This window comes from Cupressus sempervirens, chromosome 11, assembly GCF_028749045.1.
Source record: "Cupressus sempervirens isolate cs-2001-9-10 chromosome 11, ASM2874904v1, whole genome shotgun sequence".
Lineage (NCBI taxonomy): Eukaryota > Viridiplantae > Streptophyta > Pinopsida > Cupressales > Cupressaceae > Cupressus > Cupressus sempervirens.
Genome location: NC_143128.1, coordinates 584,576,325 through 584,591,167, shown reverse-complemented (window position 1 = coordinate 584,591,167; position 14,843 = coordinate 584,576,325). Strand labels below are relative to the sequence as shown.

The 14,843-nt window shown below is 35.8% G+C and overlaps 1 protein-coding gene across 2 annotated transcripts in view; it reads left to right on the top strand.

The window, feature by feature from the left end:
• Positions 1-479: 479 nt before the first annotated feature.
• LOC149531003 (ubiquitin interaction motif-containing protein) overlaps positions 480-14,843 on the top strand; it is a 101,701-nt gene continuing 87,337 nt past the window's right edge. Inside the window, exon 1 of one of the 2 annotated variants that reach the window (XM_089811196.1) lies at positions 480-1,634. In XM_089811196.1, the coding sequence (XP_089667322.1) occupies positions 1,195-1,634 (440 nt within the window). In that variant the 5' untranslated portion in view covers positions 480-1,194. The remainder of the gene's footprint in view (positions 1,635-14,843) is intronic. The other variant, XM_089811195.1, reaches the window with a different exon arrangement.

Sequence of the window (14,843 nt, the reverse complement as noted above, 5' to 3'; positions counted from 1 at the left end):
ATAGTTGTATGCACATAAGAGAACTTGCAAAGGTAAAGCATTAATAATAGGAATAAAGAAAGAACAACAAAAGAGAGAGCATTCATTTCCTCAAAATCTAATGTGCTAACTTTTAAGTATTTCGTGTGTAAAAATTATTGAAGGAATGTTTAAGCAATGTTTACCATACATAGCTTCAACATCGCTGAACACTAGATAATAGACTCGAAGATTGTAAGTGTATGATTGTACAAGTAAATTTTGTCTTACCAATTATCTTATCAAGCAAAGTTTTTTCACTCCTCATTTTGATTTTAAGGAATTAAAAATGATTAATATTTATGTTGTACACTATTTTTGGTATTATACAAAGCATATCGCCCCTATACAATTGCTAGTTAATAAAAAATAAATGAGATGATCGTAAAGTAACCGTCAAATTGTAAACGATATGTTTACATTTACTTTTCGCAAAAAGCTATGCACCATATGTTTTTAACAAGCATTTTTCGAGTACCTGGCTTTTGACGGTGAATTTATCGAGAAACGTATCGTCTACGAAAGTAAATTCAGTTTTACAGACACAATCTGTAACGGCCCAATCACAGAAAGTAACAGTAAAATTTCCCGTCGGTTACGGTTTTTGGTCCAGTCCCAACGCGAATGCTCTGCCACAGGAATTAGTGTAGGGTAAAAAATAACCGCTAGGTCGTATGTATGCCCTCTTCACTAATCGTACGAATACGAGATCATTTTGCCATTGTTTTTCTTGGATTGTTCTCTTTTTCGAACCAGTCCAAAATCCCATACCTAGAAAATTAAAGTTATTAACTTGCTGGAACGCAGATTGAAAGGTCTTCCATGATATTGACGAAAACAAGTACACCTTTTCTTTTCCCAATCGGGGGAATTCTTGCACTACACAATTGAATTTGTCTCAAAAATCCCCCGATCGGAAAACCCTCCTGTGGATTCGACGCAGAAAGCTGAAGAATTCGCTGAATTTTCACTTGCGGTGGCACGGGCTCGCCAGATCGATACCCTTTATTTTCAAATTGTGGAAACTCGATCAAAAAGTTTCCACTTTTTGGCCCAGCAGAGGAAACGATCCATCTCTAGGGTTTGTGGAAATATAAAGAGGCTCAAGGAATGTTCTTTGGGGATAGAGAGCAAAGGCTTACTAAGGCATTATCTGATTAGGGTTTTAGTTCTTTAATGGCTGATCACGATGACGAGGAGTTGCGAATGGCATTACAGATGAGCCTGCAGCCGCCCCCGGAGGCGAAGCGGAGTAAGCCCAGGGAAAACGCAGGTACCGGTGCTTCGATGGAGGTATCCGAGGATAATGCACGGCGTTTGCAGCGCGAGCTTCGCGCGTCCGCGGCAGAGAAAAGAATGCAGTCTGCTCAGACGCCTCGAGTGCAGACTTTAAGTCCTAATCTACACATGCAACAGGGAACGGGCATGGCGGAGCTTAAAGAAAGGCCCATTACGGTGGACAAATTATCGTCTCAACAAGTTTACAGAGGAAAAAGGAGCATCGACGATGAGACTCAGGGTTTGTCCGTTCAGCAGTCGGAACAATTATATAGCATGGTCTTTGGGCCGCATGTTACCAAAGACGTCCTGTCTCAGTGGTGCAATCAGGGTTTCAGGTACACTTTATTTATCACTTTTGGATGGCAATATGTTAAATGCTTCCGAAATTTCCAAAATCAGGTTCCCTCTAGCGACGACAATGTAAGCATAGTTTCTACATTTATCAATATTACAAGGACAAACAAATTTCTGTTTAGTATCTTGTATTGAACCTTTAGACAAATCACAGTTGAATTCTGATAGCAATATCAAAATTGACTTGCTGTTGAAAATATCTCCTACTTATCATTAGACAATTGTTATATTTTAAACCACAAACTATTGGAGGAAGACATCGGCCAAAGCTCTTTCATTTGGATAGTCTGCCTAAACATTTGTGTCAAATATTGGGAGTGAGCTGCCTCGCTTATTGTCAACGAAATGAGAATAGTAATTGGGAGAATGTAGGACAAAAAAAACCTTACCATCATTCTGTACTCACATTCTCCAGATGTTTTCTATCGACAGTCACTACATTAGTGACATGTTTCCTCCATGTCTGTTAGTAATAGTTAAAAAGGAGGGAACTTCTTGGCATAAGAGCGCCTTTAGGCATTTGTTAGTAGTTCAGAAAAAGTAAAAGTGCAATGCCTACATTTTACAGTAGGTTCTGCTTGTCAAGTGATATTTTTATGCCAGTTATTTTATCAAAGTTACCCTTGAAATCCTAAGACATGCATTATTATAAGTAGAATCATATCTATCCTAAATCGATATTGGAATAATCCTTCAGAAAATTTGATGGTCTGTCCAATATTTGCCCTTTCATGTGATATTCTTCCTAAAATGTTAATTGTATTTCATACCAAAAGTTGCGATGCAGACCAATAGAGCCATTATATTAGGCATTAAACATATCAAGGTTTGGGAGGGAAAAATTTAGGAGTATCATATGGTTAAAACAAAATGGGTTCAAAAAAAAGAACTATATCAAAGAATTTTGACTCCATGGGAGATCGTGAGGAAAAATCATGCGTAGGATCAAATATTTAATGGAGAGCAAAAATGCTTATAGTGCAGCTTAGGACAAGTTCTCATCTTTTGGGGCGTGAAACAGGTAGATGGATGATACCTAAGGAAGAATGGGAGGACAAAATTTCTATTTTGCAAGATGGGAGGGGTTGTGACAGAGCACCATTTTACGAAGAAATGTCGAACACATGTCATCCACTCCAGCTAGGAGGATATTTTAGAAGCCAACACTATAGGTACTTCATTTGAAGAAACACAGCTAGACAGGACATCATACTTAGTGATCAAAATTCACTGTCGAAGAGAAGACTTAAAGAAGTTTCAAAAGGTCTAAAGTTCAGGCACCCTGTTCTAGGGTGCATATTATTTTAGGGGGTCTTATAGGCTTTTTTGGCCTCGTGGCTTTCATTCATTAATTCATATCCCTTTGTGTTTTTTACCCTATTACTTGTTTTCAAAGTTGCATGGACACAAATACAGATACATATATTGGTATGGTATTGGATAATGATACAACCATTTTTGAAGACCCTCAATATGGATTTGGCTATATATGAAAGTTAAAAAAATAAAAATACTGGTATTTAACACAATTTTCTAAGTTATTATAGGAGTTTTTCATTATTTTAAGAGCATTGTAGACACATATTTGGTACATAAATAATTTTAAGTTGATTAACAATAATAGCAGAGTTGCATTGGAAGATAACTCAAAAAATGGTTTTTGAAATATAATATCATTTCCTTAGTCTTCCACAGTTGGTGTAGTGATGCAAGAGCATCTTGGGTCAATGGGCGATCTTGCAATAATAAAAAATATTTTGTTGTTTTGTATACCAGTTTGCTGTTCATGGAGTAGATGTTGCTGCTTGTAGTTTCAACCTGTGTGCGGTTGGGATCTTAATGTGGACCCATTATTGATCCTTACATTGAATGCGCAAAATCTAATGTTCTTTGTGCCTGGAGTTTTGTGCCTCTTTCTTCGCTCACTTTTCACTACTTGGTTCATCTAGCGTAGTGTGGGGTTTCTTAGCACAGTTTCCTATGATGATGTGGCATCTTGCGCAGTTGAGGAACGCCTCTTGGATCATGTGTGGACCTATCCTTCAGATTGCAGATTCTATTTTGGTGATTTGTTGGTTCTTTTGTTTTTCTTCTCCAAGGTAGGATCTATTTTGTAATTAATTTCCTGATGGGCTGACTTGTGATCTTGCTGGCTATATAAGGACTTGGATTAGATTTAGGAGGTCTAGATGTTTTTCAGGGAGAAGAAGTAGAGGAAGTCTCAAGATAGTGAGCTTTAAGCTCTGATGTTGTAATTTTGTGTACTTGCCGCAGCTAGGAAGGTCTTACAGCCTGACATGTATATTTTATCATGCAACTTGTCTAATCAATCAATAACTCTATTCATGAATAAATTTGTTCTTTGCTGCTAGATCTGTTTTTGCTTTCGTGTGTACTATTGACAAGGTGTTAGGAGATTGGAATTGGTTCCTTCCTCCTACCTGCCTTGTGTCAAGTGATATAAGAGCAAGGTTTTCTTTCCTTGTGAGTTTGGGGATTGTGGGGAACCTTAATTGGATTGGTTGTAGGGTGGGAGATTTGAATTCTTACCTGTAACTTGCAAAAGGTTACGATTCTTGCAGGAACTATTGTCAAGATGGTTCGAGGTAGAGAAAATGTAGATATTGCTATAATGGGTATGTTGAGACAGATTGCAGCAAGACTTGAAGTTGTTCAAACAACCCAGAGAAGAGGTGTACATCTTGAAGATGTTAGCGATGATGAAGTGGTACTTAATCCTAAACTTGGATCTGAAAGTGGAACAAGCTGAGGAAAGGCTTCTGAGAGTTATGTCTAGGGCAAACTCCAGTCTTGCAGTAGAAATTTCTTGTTATGGTGGAAGGCAGTGTTGGATTGGATCTCTGAAATGGATAAATTCTTTGAATATGAAAGTACCCCTGAGAATAGAAAGGTAAAGATTGTAGTCACCAAGTTAAAAAATCATACTTCACTTTGGTGGGATAAAGAGGAAAATAAAAGATCAAGACATGGGCAAAGATGATTGCAAGATGAAGATGAAGTTCCTTCTTGACGATTACTAGGTTAATATGTTGAGGATAATGCATAATTTAAGACAAAAGTATATGACTGTGAAAGAATATACTGAAGAATTTTACAAATTGGACAATAGATCTGGACATGTGGATGATGAGGTTGAGAAAGTGGGTAGATACTTGAATGGTTTTAGGACATCAATTCAGGATGAGATTACCTTTTTTAAGTTGGACAATGTGGAAGAAGCATATCAGTATGCCCTAAAGGCGAAGGAGATGTTGGCAAAGAAACATAATAAAAGACAAAGAGGAAGATGTGGCAGATTTCAAAGAAGCAGAGGTAGAACCTATGGAGAAAGTAGTAGATCTAACAATAGTATGCAAGACAAGGGTAAAAGAGAATGGAAAGAAGAACATGTTAGTAAGAGAGGTAATTACACTAGAGGTAGCTATACTGGTTACTCTAGAAATGGTAATAATGGTAAAGGAGAACAAAGATCTTGGTTTTAAGGGCACTTGTTTCAAGTGTGGAGAGGAAGGACATAAAGCCTTTGAATGTACTAATTTTGGCAAGAAGATTGGAGGTAAGAGTAGAAATGCTCTAGCATGTGAAGAAGTTGTTGAATCACCCAATGGGCCTGAAAATGGTGAGAACTTGATGATAAGAAGAATCCCGTGGAATGAGGAAACTAATGAAGGACTTGTTTTGAGAAAAAGTTTATTCAAGACTAAATGTAAGATTGTAGGAAAATGTTGTAAAGTGATCATTGATGGTGGCAGTTCAGATAGTTTAACATCAGGAGCTGGTTAACAAATTGCAGTTGTAGAGATTGAGACACCTTAAGCCTTATCATGTTAGTTGGATCCAGGAGCATAAGTTACTAGTAAGTGAACAATGCCTGGTTAAATTCAAGATTGAAAACTATTATAATGAAGTTTTGTGTGATCTCATGCCTACGGATTGTTGTCATATTATGTTGGGTAGACCTTGACAGTATGATAGACAAGCTTTGCATGATGGTAGATTGAATCGGTATACTATTTGGGTTGATGGGAAGAAACAATTATTGTTGTGTTTGGTAGAGAAACCTGATGAGAATCATTGTCCCACTATTAGAGTATGCTTAGTTGAATGAAATCAATATTTGTTTTGCTTTGATTCCTAGGAAGATTGAGAAACAAGATGATCTTAAGCATGCACTCGAGATTAAATCTTTGCTGATTGAATTTCAAGGTATTATTTTTGATAATGTACTTGATGGTTTGCCTCCAATAAGAAGTATTAACCATTGTATGGATTTGGTACTTGAAGCTAGTTTGCCTAATACCACATAGGCTAACACCTGGTGAAAATGAAGAATTGAAGAGGCAAGTGCAAGAATTGCTTGATAGGGGTCTGATCAGAAAAAGTTCCAGTCCTTCTGTTGTACCTACTGTATTGGCACCTAAAAAGAATGGAGAATGGAGAATGTGCATTGATTTTAGAGCTATGAACAAGATAATAGTGACGTATATTTTTCATGGATCGGTGCCATAGTTCCTAGACTTAGACTTGACTTCGACTTGCCAAGGGTAAATCGATTTGTGAATTGACTTAGACTCATCCGTGACTTGGCAAAGCGACAAAACCCTGGAATTTTAGAGATTTATTAGGATTTAAAGAACAATCCATGCACCCATTACTGAATAAAGCTTAAAGACAAAGTAACATCATGAAATAGAAGGCAATTTGATCACATACATAAACATACATCAACTACATAAGTAAAAAGGTAAATTTTAGATGGTTTAAGAAAAATTTTAAAACTAAAATTAAAAATCAGACGAGTCAGTCAAGTCACCCAGGTGAGTCCGCCATCGTGACTCAGAGGGTTAGGGTCATGAGTTGTTTTCATTGGGCTGGGGTGACCTGATTCACTGACTTTGGTGACTTGTGTGATTCATGGCGAGTCTAGTAACAATGATTGTTGTAAATGTACTAACTCTAAGCATTGTTCTGGTATGTGATTTCCCACTGGCAACGGTCTCTTATTTATATTGAGAATAAATCAAGAGGAGACATTTCCCTTCATGGGACATGTCTATTCATATATATATATATATCGGCAACATTTAGTCTTAGGGTTTTTCAGGTTCCTTGACTTCAGATATGTTGACAAGGGCTTTCTGTCTTTCTGGACAGTACATGTGAGTATGTCCAATTTTGTCACATTTTTAGCATTGAACTTTTGACAAATCTCTTTTCTTATAGTTTTGATTTTTCTTTCCTCTTTTCTTAAACTGTCTCTTCCTTTTATAGTTTGAGTTCACATTTAAAGCTTGAATTTCCTCTTCTTTATTAGGAATGATTCCTCTTGTAATCAGTCAAGATTCTTCCCGAGAACAATCATTCTTGAGTTGATCAAATTTTGTTTTAGTATGAGCACTATAATTGCAAGCTAAAATATATTAAAACAGAAATGTACATGTCATGAATGATGTTGGAGACGAAATTTTCGATTGTTGTATTCCTTATTTCAAGAAAAGTAAGGTGATTGGAGTTTGGTTGTTCTCATCGACCTTTGATTTTCATCATAGGATCGCTCTATGAATAATCTGATTCTTCCTTTTCGACTTTCATACATTTGATACCATGTTGATTTTTCATGGATCACTGCAATTCTACTAACTCTAAGCACTGCTCTGGTATGTGTTTACTAATTGACAGCGATCTCTTATTTATATTGAGAATAAATCAAGAGAAGACATGTCCCTTCATGGGAAATGTCTATTCATCAAAATAATAACTATATATATATCTTCAATTTTTTGTCTTAGGTGTTTGTCCAACTGAAGCTACCAAACAATAATACCATTACCTAGGATGGATGACATAATGGATTGTTTGAGTGGAGCAAGATATTTCAGAAAGATTGATTTGAAAAGTGGGTATCATCAGACTAGAATCAGAGAAGGAGATGAATGGAAAACTACTTTCAAGACAAATGAAGGTTTGTATCAATGGTTGGTTATGTCTTTTGGTTTAACTAATGCACCTAGTTCGTTCATGTTGTTGATGAATTAAGTTCTAAATAAATTCTTGGGTAAGTTTATGATTGTATATCTTGATGACATCCTGATATTTAGTAAGACTAAGGAAGAACACCTCGAGCATATTAAACAAGTGTTACAGAGATTGAAAGAAGAGAAGTTGCTAATCAATTTGAAGAAATGTTCATTCATGAAGAAGAAATTGTGTACCTTGGTTTTGTGATTTCTGGTGATGGTTTGAAGATGGATTTTGAAAAGGTAAGAGTTATCCTTGATTGGCCTATACCTGAAAGTGTTGGGGAAGCTAAGATCATTTCATGGATTGGCAAGTTTCTATAGGAAGTTCATCAGAAATTTCAGTTCAGTAAGTAATGCTATGATTAAGACTATATGAGAGGGGATTAAAAGGATTTCAAATGGACACATGGAGCACATAGGAGTTTTGAAACATTGAAACAAAATGTGGTAGAATTACCTACACTTGCTTTGCTTGATTTCACTATGGTTTTTCAAGTTCATTGTGATGCTTGTGGAAGTGCCATTGGTGCTGTTTTGGGTCGAGAAGGGAGACATGTAGCTAAGAAAATGTTTTTGGTGTATGATCAAGAATTCTATGCTATTATTCAACCTTTGAAGGAATGGAGACATTATTTGATGCCTAAGGATTTTGTGTTGTACACTGATCATAAAGTTTTACAATATTTGGGAAGTCAAAATAAGTTGAATTAGGGAAACATAAAGTGGCTAAAGTATTTTCAAAACTTTTCTCTTGTGTTAAAACATAGAAGTGGACATTCAAACATAGTAGTTGATGCTTTGAGCAGAAGAAGAAATTTGTTGACAGAAATGAGAGTTGAGGTACTTGGCTTTGATGATTTGAAACACTTGTATGAAATTGATCCTGATTTTGCAGAACCTTGGAAGGCTTGTAAGAATCACATGACAACTAAATGAGATAAGTGGATAGATTATTTCATTCAAGAAGACATGTTTAAGGGAATTCAATTGTGCATACTTGGAGGATCTATGAGGGATAATGTCATGATGGAGAAACATAGTGGAGGACTTTCTGGACATTTTGGGATTGATAAAACAATGAAGATGATCTCTGACAGATATTACTGGCCTCAGATATACATAGATGTCTAGAAGATGGTTAAGAGTTATAGAATCTTTCAAACGCCAAAAGGAACTAGTTAGAATTTGGGTTTGTATTCACCATTGCCTATTCCGAATAAACCATGGGAAGATATCAATATGGACTTTGTGCTTGGCTTACCTAGATCCAAAAAGGTAATGATTCTATCCCGGTGGTGATTGACAAATTTTCTAAATGGCTCATTTCATACCTTGTAAGAAGACATCTGATGCAATACATGTTGCTGAATTATTCTTTAAGGAAGTGGTAAGATTGCATGGTTTACCAAAGATTATTGTTTGAGATAGGGATACTAAGTTTATTGGTTACTTTTGGAGGACACTTTTGAAGAAGTTGGATATTGAGCTCAGATTTAGTTCTACATTTCATTCGTAGACAAAAGGACAAACTGAAGTTATTAATAGGAGTTTGGGTAACTTGTTGAGATGTTTGGTTTGCTAATTGGGTTTTGATTCTAGCGCAAGCATAGTTTGCATATAATAATTCTGTAAATAAGAGTACTAAGAAGACACTTTTTGAGATAGTAAATGGAAAACATCCTAATTAAACTATCGAGTTGAGGGATTTGAGTACTGAAATGAAGAGGAGTGCTGAAGCAGAAGAATTTGTGGATTTCATGGAGACCTTGTTTGAAGGAGTGAAGAAGAATTTGGAAGTTAGATAATCAAGAGTACAAACAGAAGGCAGATAAAGGAAGTAGACAAATCTTTTGAGGTTGGAAATGAAGCTATGGTTCACTTGAAGAAGAACAGATTTCCAACTGGTACCTATAGTAAGTTGAAGATAAAACCATTTGGTCCTTGTAAATTTTTGAAGAAATTTGACAGTGGAAATGCTTTCGAAGTTGAATTAGCAAAGAACATGGATATTTTACCAATATTCAATATTGTAGACATCTTTGAGTATTCTGAATCAAATGAGGAGTTAAAAGATAACTTAAATTATCCCAAGAGAAAGACTAAAAGTATCGAGAAGATTTTGGGTACTAGAGTAAGTAGAACACCAGAGGAAAAGGCTACATGGGGTACCTTGTTCAGTGGAAGGATAAACCAGTTGAAGACAATTCATGGATAACACAAGCTGAGCTGGATCCTTATGATTCAGGTTAGAGCATCAGGGTTTCCTGATGTGAACATCAGTTCTTTATTTATCTCGGGTGTCTAATGCAAGAGCATCTTGGGTCAATGGGCGATCTTGCATGAACCAAAAATATTGCTTTGTTTTTAGTACCAGTTTACTGTTGCTGCTCATGGTTTCATGTTTTGTGCGGTTGGCATCTTAGTGTGGACACATTGCTGATCCTTACCCTAAGTGCACAAAATCTAATGTTCTTTGTGCTTGGATTTTGGTGCCTCTTTGTCAACTCGCTTTTTATTGCTTGGTTCATCCAACATAGCATGGAGTGTCTCTCATCACAGTTTCCTAAGATGACATGGCATCTTGCGTAGTTGAGGAACGTCTCTTGGATTATGTGTTGACCTATCCTTAAAGCACAAATTCTCTTTTGGTCATTTGTTGGTTCTTTTGTTTTTCTCCTTCAAGGTAAGAGCTATTTTGTAGTTAATTGCCTGACAGGCCGGCGTGTGGTCTTGCTGGCTATATAAGGACTTGGTTTAGATTCATGAAAGTAATTTTTTGGAAGTCTAGAAGTTTTTCAGGCAGAAGAAGTCTCAAGATATTGAGCTTTAAGCCTTTGAACCAAGAAAGCCTTGTAACTTGGCATGCATATTTTATCAGGCGAGTTGTCTAATTAATTAGTATCTATTCATAAATAAAGTTGTTCATTGCTACTAGATTTGTGTTTTCTTTCGTTTGTACTCTTGGCAAGGTGTTAGAAGATTGGAATTGGTTCATTCCTCCTACTTGCCTTGCTTTATGTAGGTTTTATTTATGCCAATAAAAATTTAAAAAACTACACGAGTTAAGTTCTTTAAAATTAAGTCTAGGAGGATATTCACCAAATGTTTAAAAAATACATCACATAGTATTTGTAACATGATGGTTTTTTGGATATATGGGGGATGATATTTGATGTGTATCACACCATATCCGTATTGGATATGGAGATACTGGCATCTAGGGAGGAGTAGATGTGTATCCAACCACTCTTCTTGTATTCTATTGGTTGCTCAGAAAGTTTTATGTTCAATAATTTTTGTTACTAATTTGTAGCTTAAAATGAACTTTCCTTACTTTTTACTTAGATGATAACATCCTATATTTGTACTTAGTTCCATATCTTAAAATCTCTTGATATAATCTTTGAACCTGGATACTTGAGAGAATTTCACATCAAATTTTAGATTACCTTTCTGTACTTAAGTTTTTACATGGGACTTTGGCGTGCACACATATAAAGAAAATCTCTTCGTCTCAGCTCTTCATTACCAGGCTTGAACTTTAGATCATCTTTTTTTCTAATCTTATTTTCTTTGGGATCTTATAGCCTATACTTGTAGATATCTATCGCTAAAATATTTCTCTACTAGGTTTGGATGACAAATAAATTGTATATCCTTTTATTTTTCTTGGGACTCAGGTAGCCAACACTTAGAAAATGAGTTTACTTTTAAAAGAAAAGGTTTTGTAGGAAGATGTATGTGAGAGCTCTTTGGCATTACATGCATAGAAGCTTTTGCTCATATTTTTAGTTTTCATGGGTCATTGGCAGCATTAACTTTCCCCCCCCAAAACTCTAGGAGGTTTTCACTGCTAGCTTTGAATATCAAATTTTTCTTATGACCTTTTTTAATATTGCTTGCACTTTGGGGTACTAGAGATCTAGGTTTTAAAATATCTCTTCAAACATGGCTAGTTTTCTTCTAGTAAAATGAAAATCTGTACATAGAAATTTGATTTTATGAACTATGAAGTACTAGAGATCTAGGCTAAAAACAAAATCTCTACAAACATGTTTCCAAACACCAGACGTGAAAGTGATCAACTCGAGGAATTTTGAGATGACAAGAAAATTAACTCAGAAATTATCAACGTTCCTTTGAGACAACTTAATGTTTATCCTTTGACAACAGCAAAAAAATGTGAAGGTAAACACATTGTCAATGGTGCATGCTTCCCTAATGCCCCTTAAGTTTGCAGAGTTTATGCATCTGGATGAAGACCACTGCCTTTAGCTTTTGGGCCCTTGTATTCGATTGCTTCAATATACTCCATTGGTTGCTAATAACCATCTGGGACAATGCATCTTTCACCCACGGAAAGACGATTATGTGTGGTGCAAATCGAGTTTCAGCCACCTAATAACATGTTAATTGTAAGTTAATAACACATTTTGAATATGTAAACAATGCAAAAAACATGTTATTCAATTAAGAAAGTAAAACACAAATTAAGAAAGTAAAACACAAAATGATAAATAAAACTAAATTAAGTTTCACTTAAATTTCAAAATTTACCTTCAATAATTCCGAGTCGTAGAAAGTTCTGAAAATTTCTTGTGACATATGGTGGTTTGTCATAAACATTTAGATCTCCTTACCCTCATCATATACTTTTTTCACTCATTCAATTTGGGTGCCAATTGCTTGTACCACCAAATTCAAGGAGTAGACGGTGCATGGTGTAGATCTTGTAGCACACAGTTCCATACAGAACTGAACAAAAAATGATGATGAAAATTAAAGCCCCAAATTTCTAGAAACTTGTGAGGATGAATCACATTGTGGTATTGATGTAGGAGCATCTTGGGTGTAAGGGCAATCGTGCATCATCCAAAAATATTCTTGTTTCTATCTTTTCAATAAGGGTTTTTTCAATGCAGAGTTGCTCTTTGTGGAAACTTTTTAGTTTTATTAAGTTGGTCATATGATCACAAAATGTTCTAATTTCACAAATGGAGTTTTATCTTAGATATATCATCATATTAGTAGATATATCATCTTGCATCATCCAATTTTTTTTTGTTTCTATCTTTTCAATAAGGGTTTTTCAGTACAGAGTCGCTCTTTGTGGAAACTTTTTAGTTTTTTAGTAATTTGGTCATATGATCACAAAATGTTCTAATTTCACAAATGGAGTTTCATCTTAGATATATCATCATATTAGTTGAGTTTCATTGATGAAGTTATTAAATTAAGGATTTTTGGTATAAATTTTTTGAATAAAAACTTTGAGCTCTATTTTGAAGGCCCTAAGAGGCTCCAAAATGAGGTTAAACTACTATAGATGGATGCTTGGACATCTATATGTTGTAGATTAGGAGCCGTTGTTTTTGAAAAGTGGTTATAATAGCCAATTGAGCATACAGTTACAAAGTTATGACCTCCAAAAGTTGAGCTACTTGAAAATATAATATGACATAATTTGGAGCCAATTCTATGTAATAAAATAATATAATTTTTAGGGTTGGTCGGATTCAAGGGTTAAGGCTAAATGTGTAGAACTTTCCTGGGCGGTGGAAAATTGTCTATATAAGGAAGGCCCGTAGGGTTGACTAGGGCATTACAGGGTGGTCGTTCGTGCTCTGTCTTACATAATATCGTAAGGAAAAACCCCATGTGCCTTTGCATATTGTATTTCCAAAAACTTTAATCCCATACTTTTGGAGATAATAAGAAGCTTATTTTTTGTTCTTACAAATTGCTGTTGTTTCTCTATTTTTGTTATGTGTTTGTGGTCATAGGGCTTATGAATATCCTCGATGCCAAGGAAAGACAGATTGGAGAACTGAAAGCTAGGCCAGAGTTGCTAGATGCTGAAAGAGAAGTCCTAGTTAACAGAAGAACCTTGCTGAGTGGTGAGAATAAATTGGAGCAAAGAAGGAGCTAGTTTCACACTAGGTGCAAATGTGAGGATAAGTGTTGTGATGTGCTTATCAACAATGGGAGCAGTGAAATGACAATTGTGTCAGAGGAGATGGTCACAAAGTTAAAGCTCAAGAGGTAGAAACACCGACACCCATATCGCATTGCATGAGTACAAGATGACCACAAGGTCTTGGTCAATGAACAATGGCTAGTAATGTTCAAGATTGGGAGCTACCATGATGAGCTACTATGTGACATCATGCCCATGGATTTATACCATATGTTGTTGGCAAGGTTGTGGCAGTTTGACAAGCACATACTATACATGATGGTTGTGCGAATACCTATTATTTGACAAAAGATGGAGTGAGACACAAGCTAAAGCCATTGAAAGACATAGAAGAAAAGATATGTAGTAATGTTAGAATAAGTATTGTTGATGGAAGAAAGTTCCTAGAGGATATGAAGCATGAGCATGTGTTTTGCTATAATTGCAAAAGCTCGTAAAGAAGTAAATGTACCTATAGAATTTGTAGATTTGTTGAATGAGTTTCAGGATAATGTATCGGATACTATTCCTGATGGATTAACCGCCTGTAAGGAAGATCACTCATCAGAAGGACTTGATTCCAGGAGCCAATTTGCCAAATAAGGTAGCGCACAGAATGAAGCTAGTAGAAAGTGAAGAGTTGAACATATAAGTAGAGTAGTTGTAGAAGGGGTCAATTCGAGAGAGTCTGAGTCTATGTGCTGTACCATGTACCAACACTATTAGCACCAAAGAAGAATGGAGGTTGGAGGATGGAGGATTTGTACAGATTGTAGGGCTATCAATAAAATCACAATCAAGTACAAACTTCCATTACTGTGGATGGATGATATTATGGATTGTTTAAGTAGAGCTGTGTATTTAACAAAAATAAATCTGAAGAGTGGATATTATCTGATTTGGATCAGAGAAGGAGATGAATGGAAGACTGCCTTCAAGACAAAGGAAGGATTGTATGAGTAGTTAGTCACGCCTTTTAGGCTAACCAATGCACTGAGTACTTTCATGCCACTCATGAATGAGACACTGAAAGAATTTTTGGGTAAGTTTGTCATTGTTTACTCGGATGATATCTTGATCTTTCGTAAGACATTGGAGGAGCATATAATGCATATTCATAAGGTGTTTGAAAAGTTAAGGGAAGAGAAATTGCTGATTAATTTGAAGAAGTGCAATTTTGTGAAGGAGTTAGT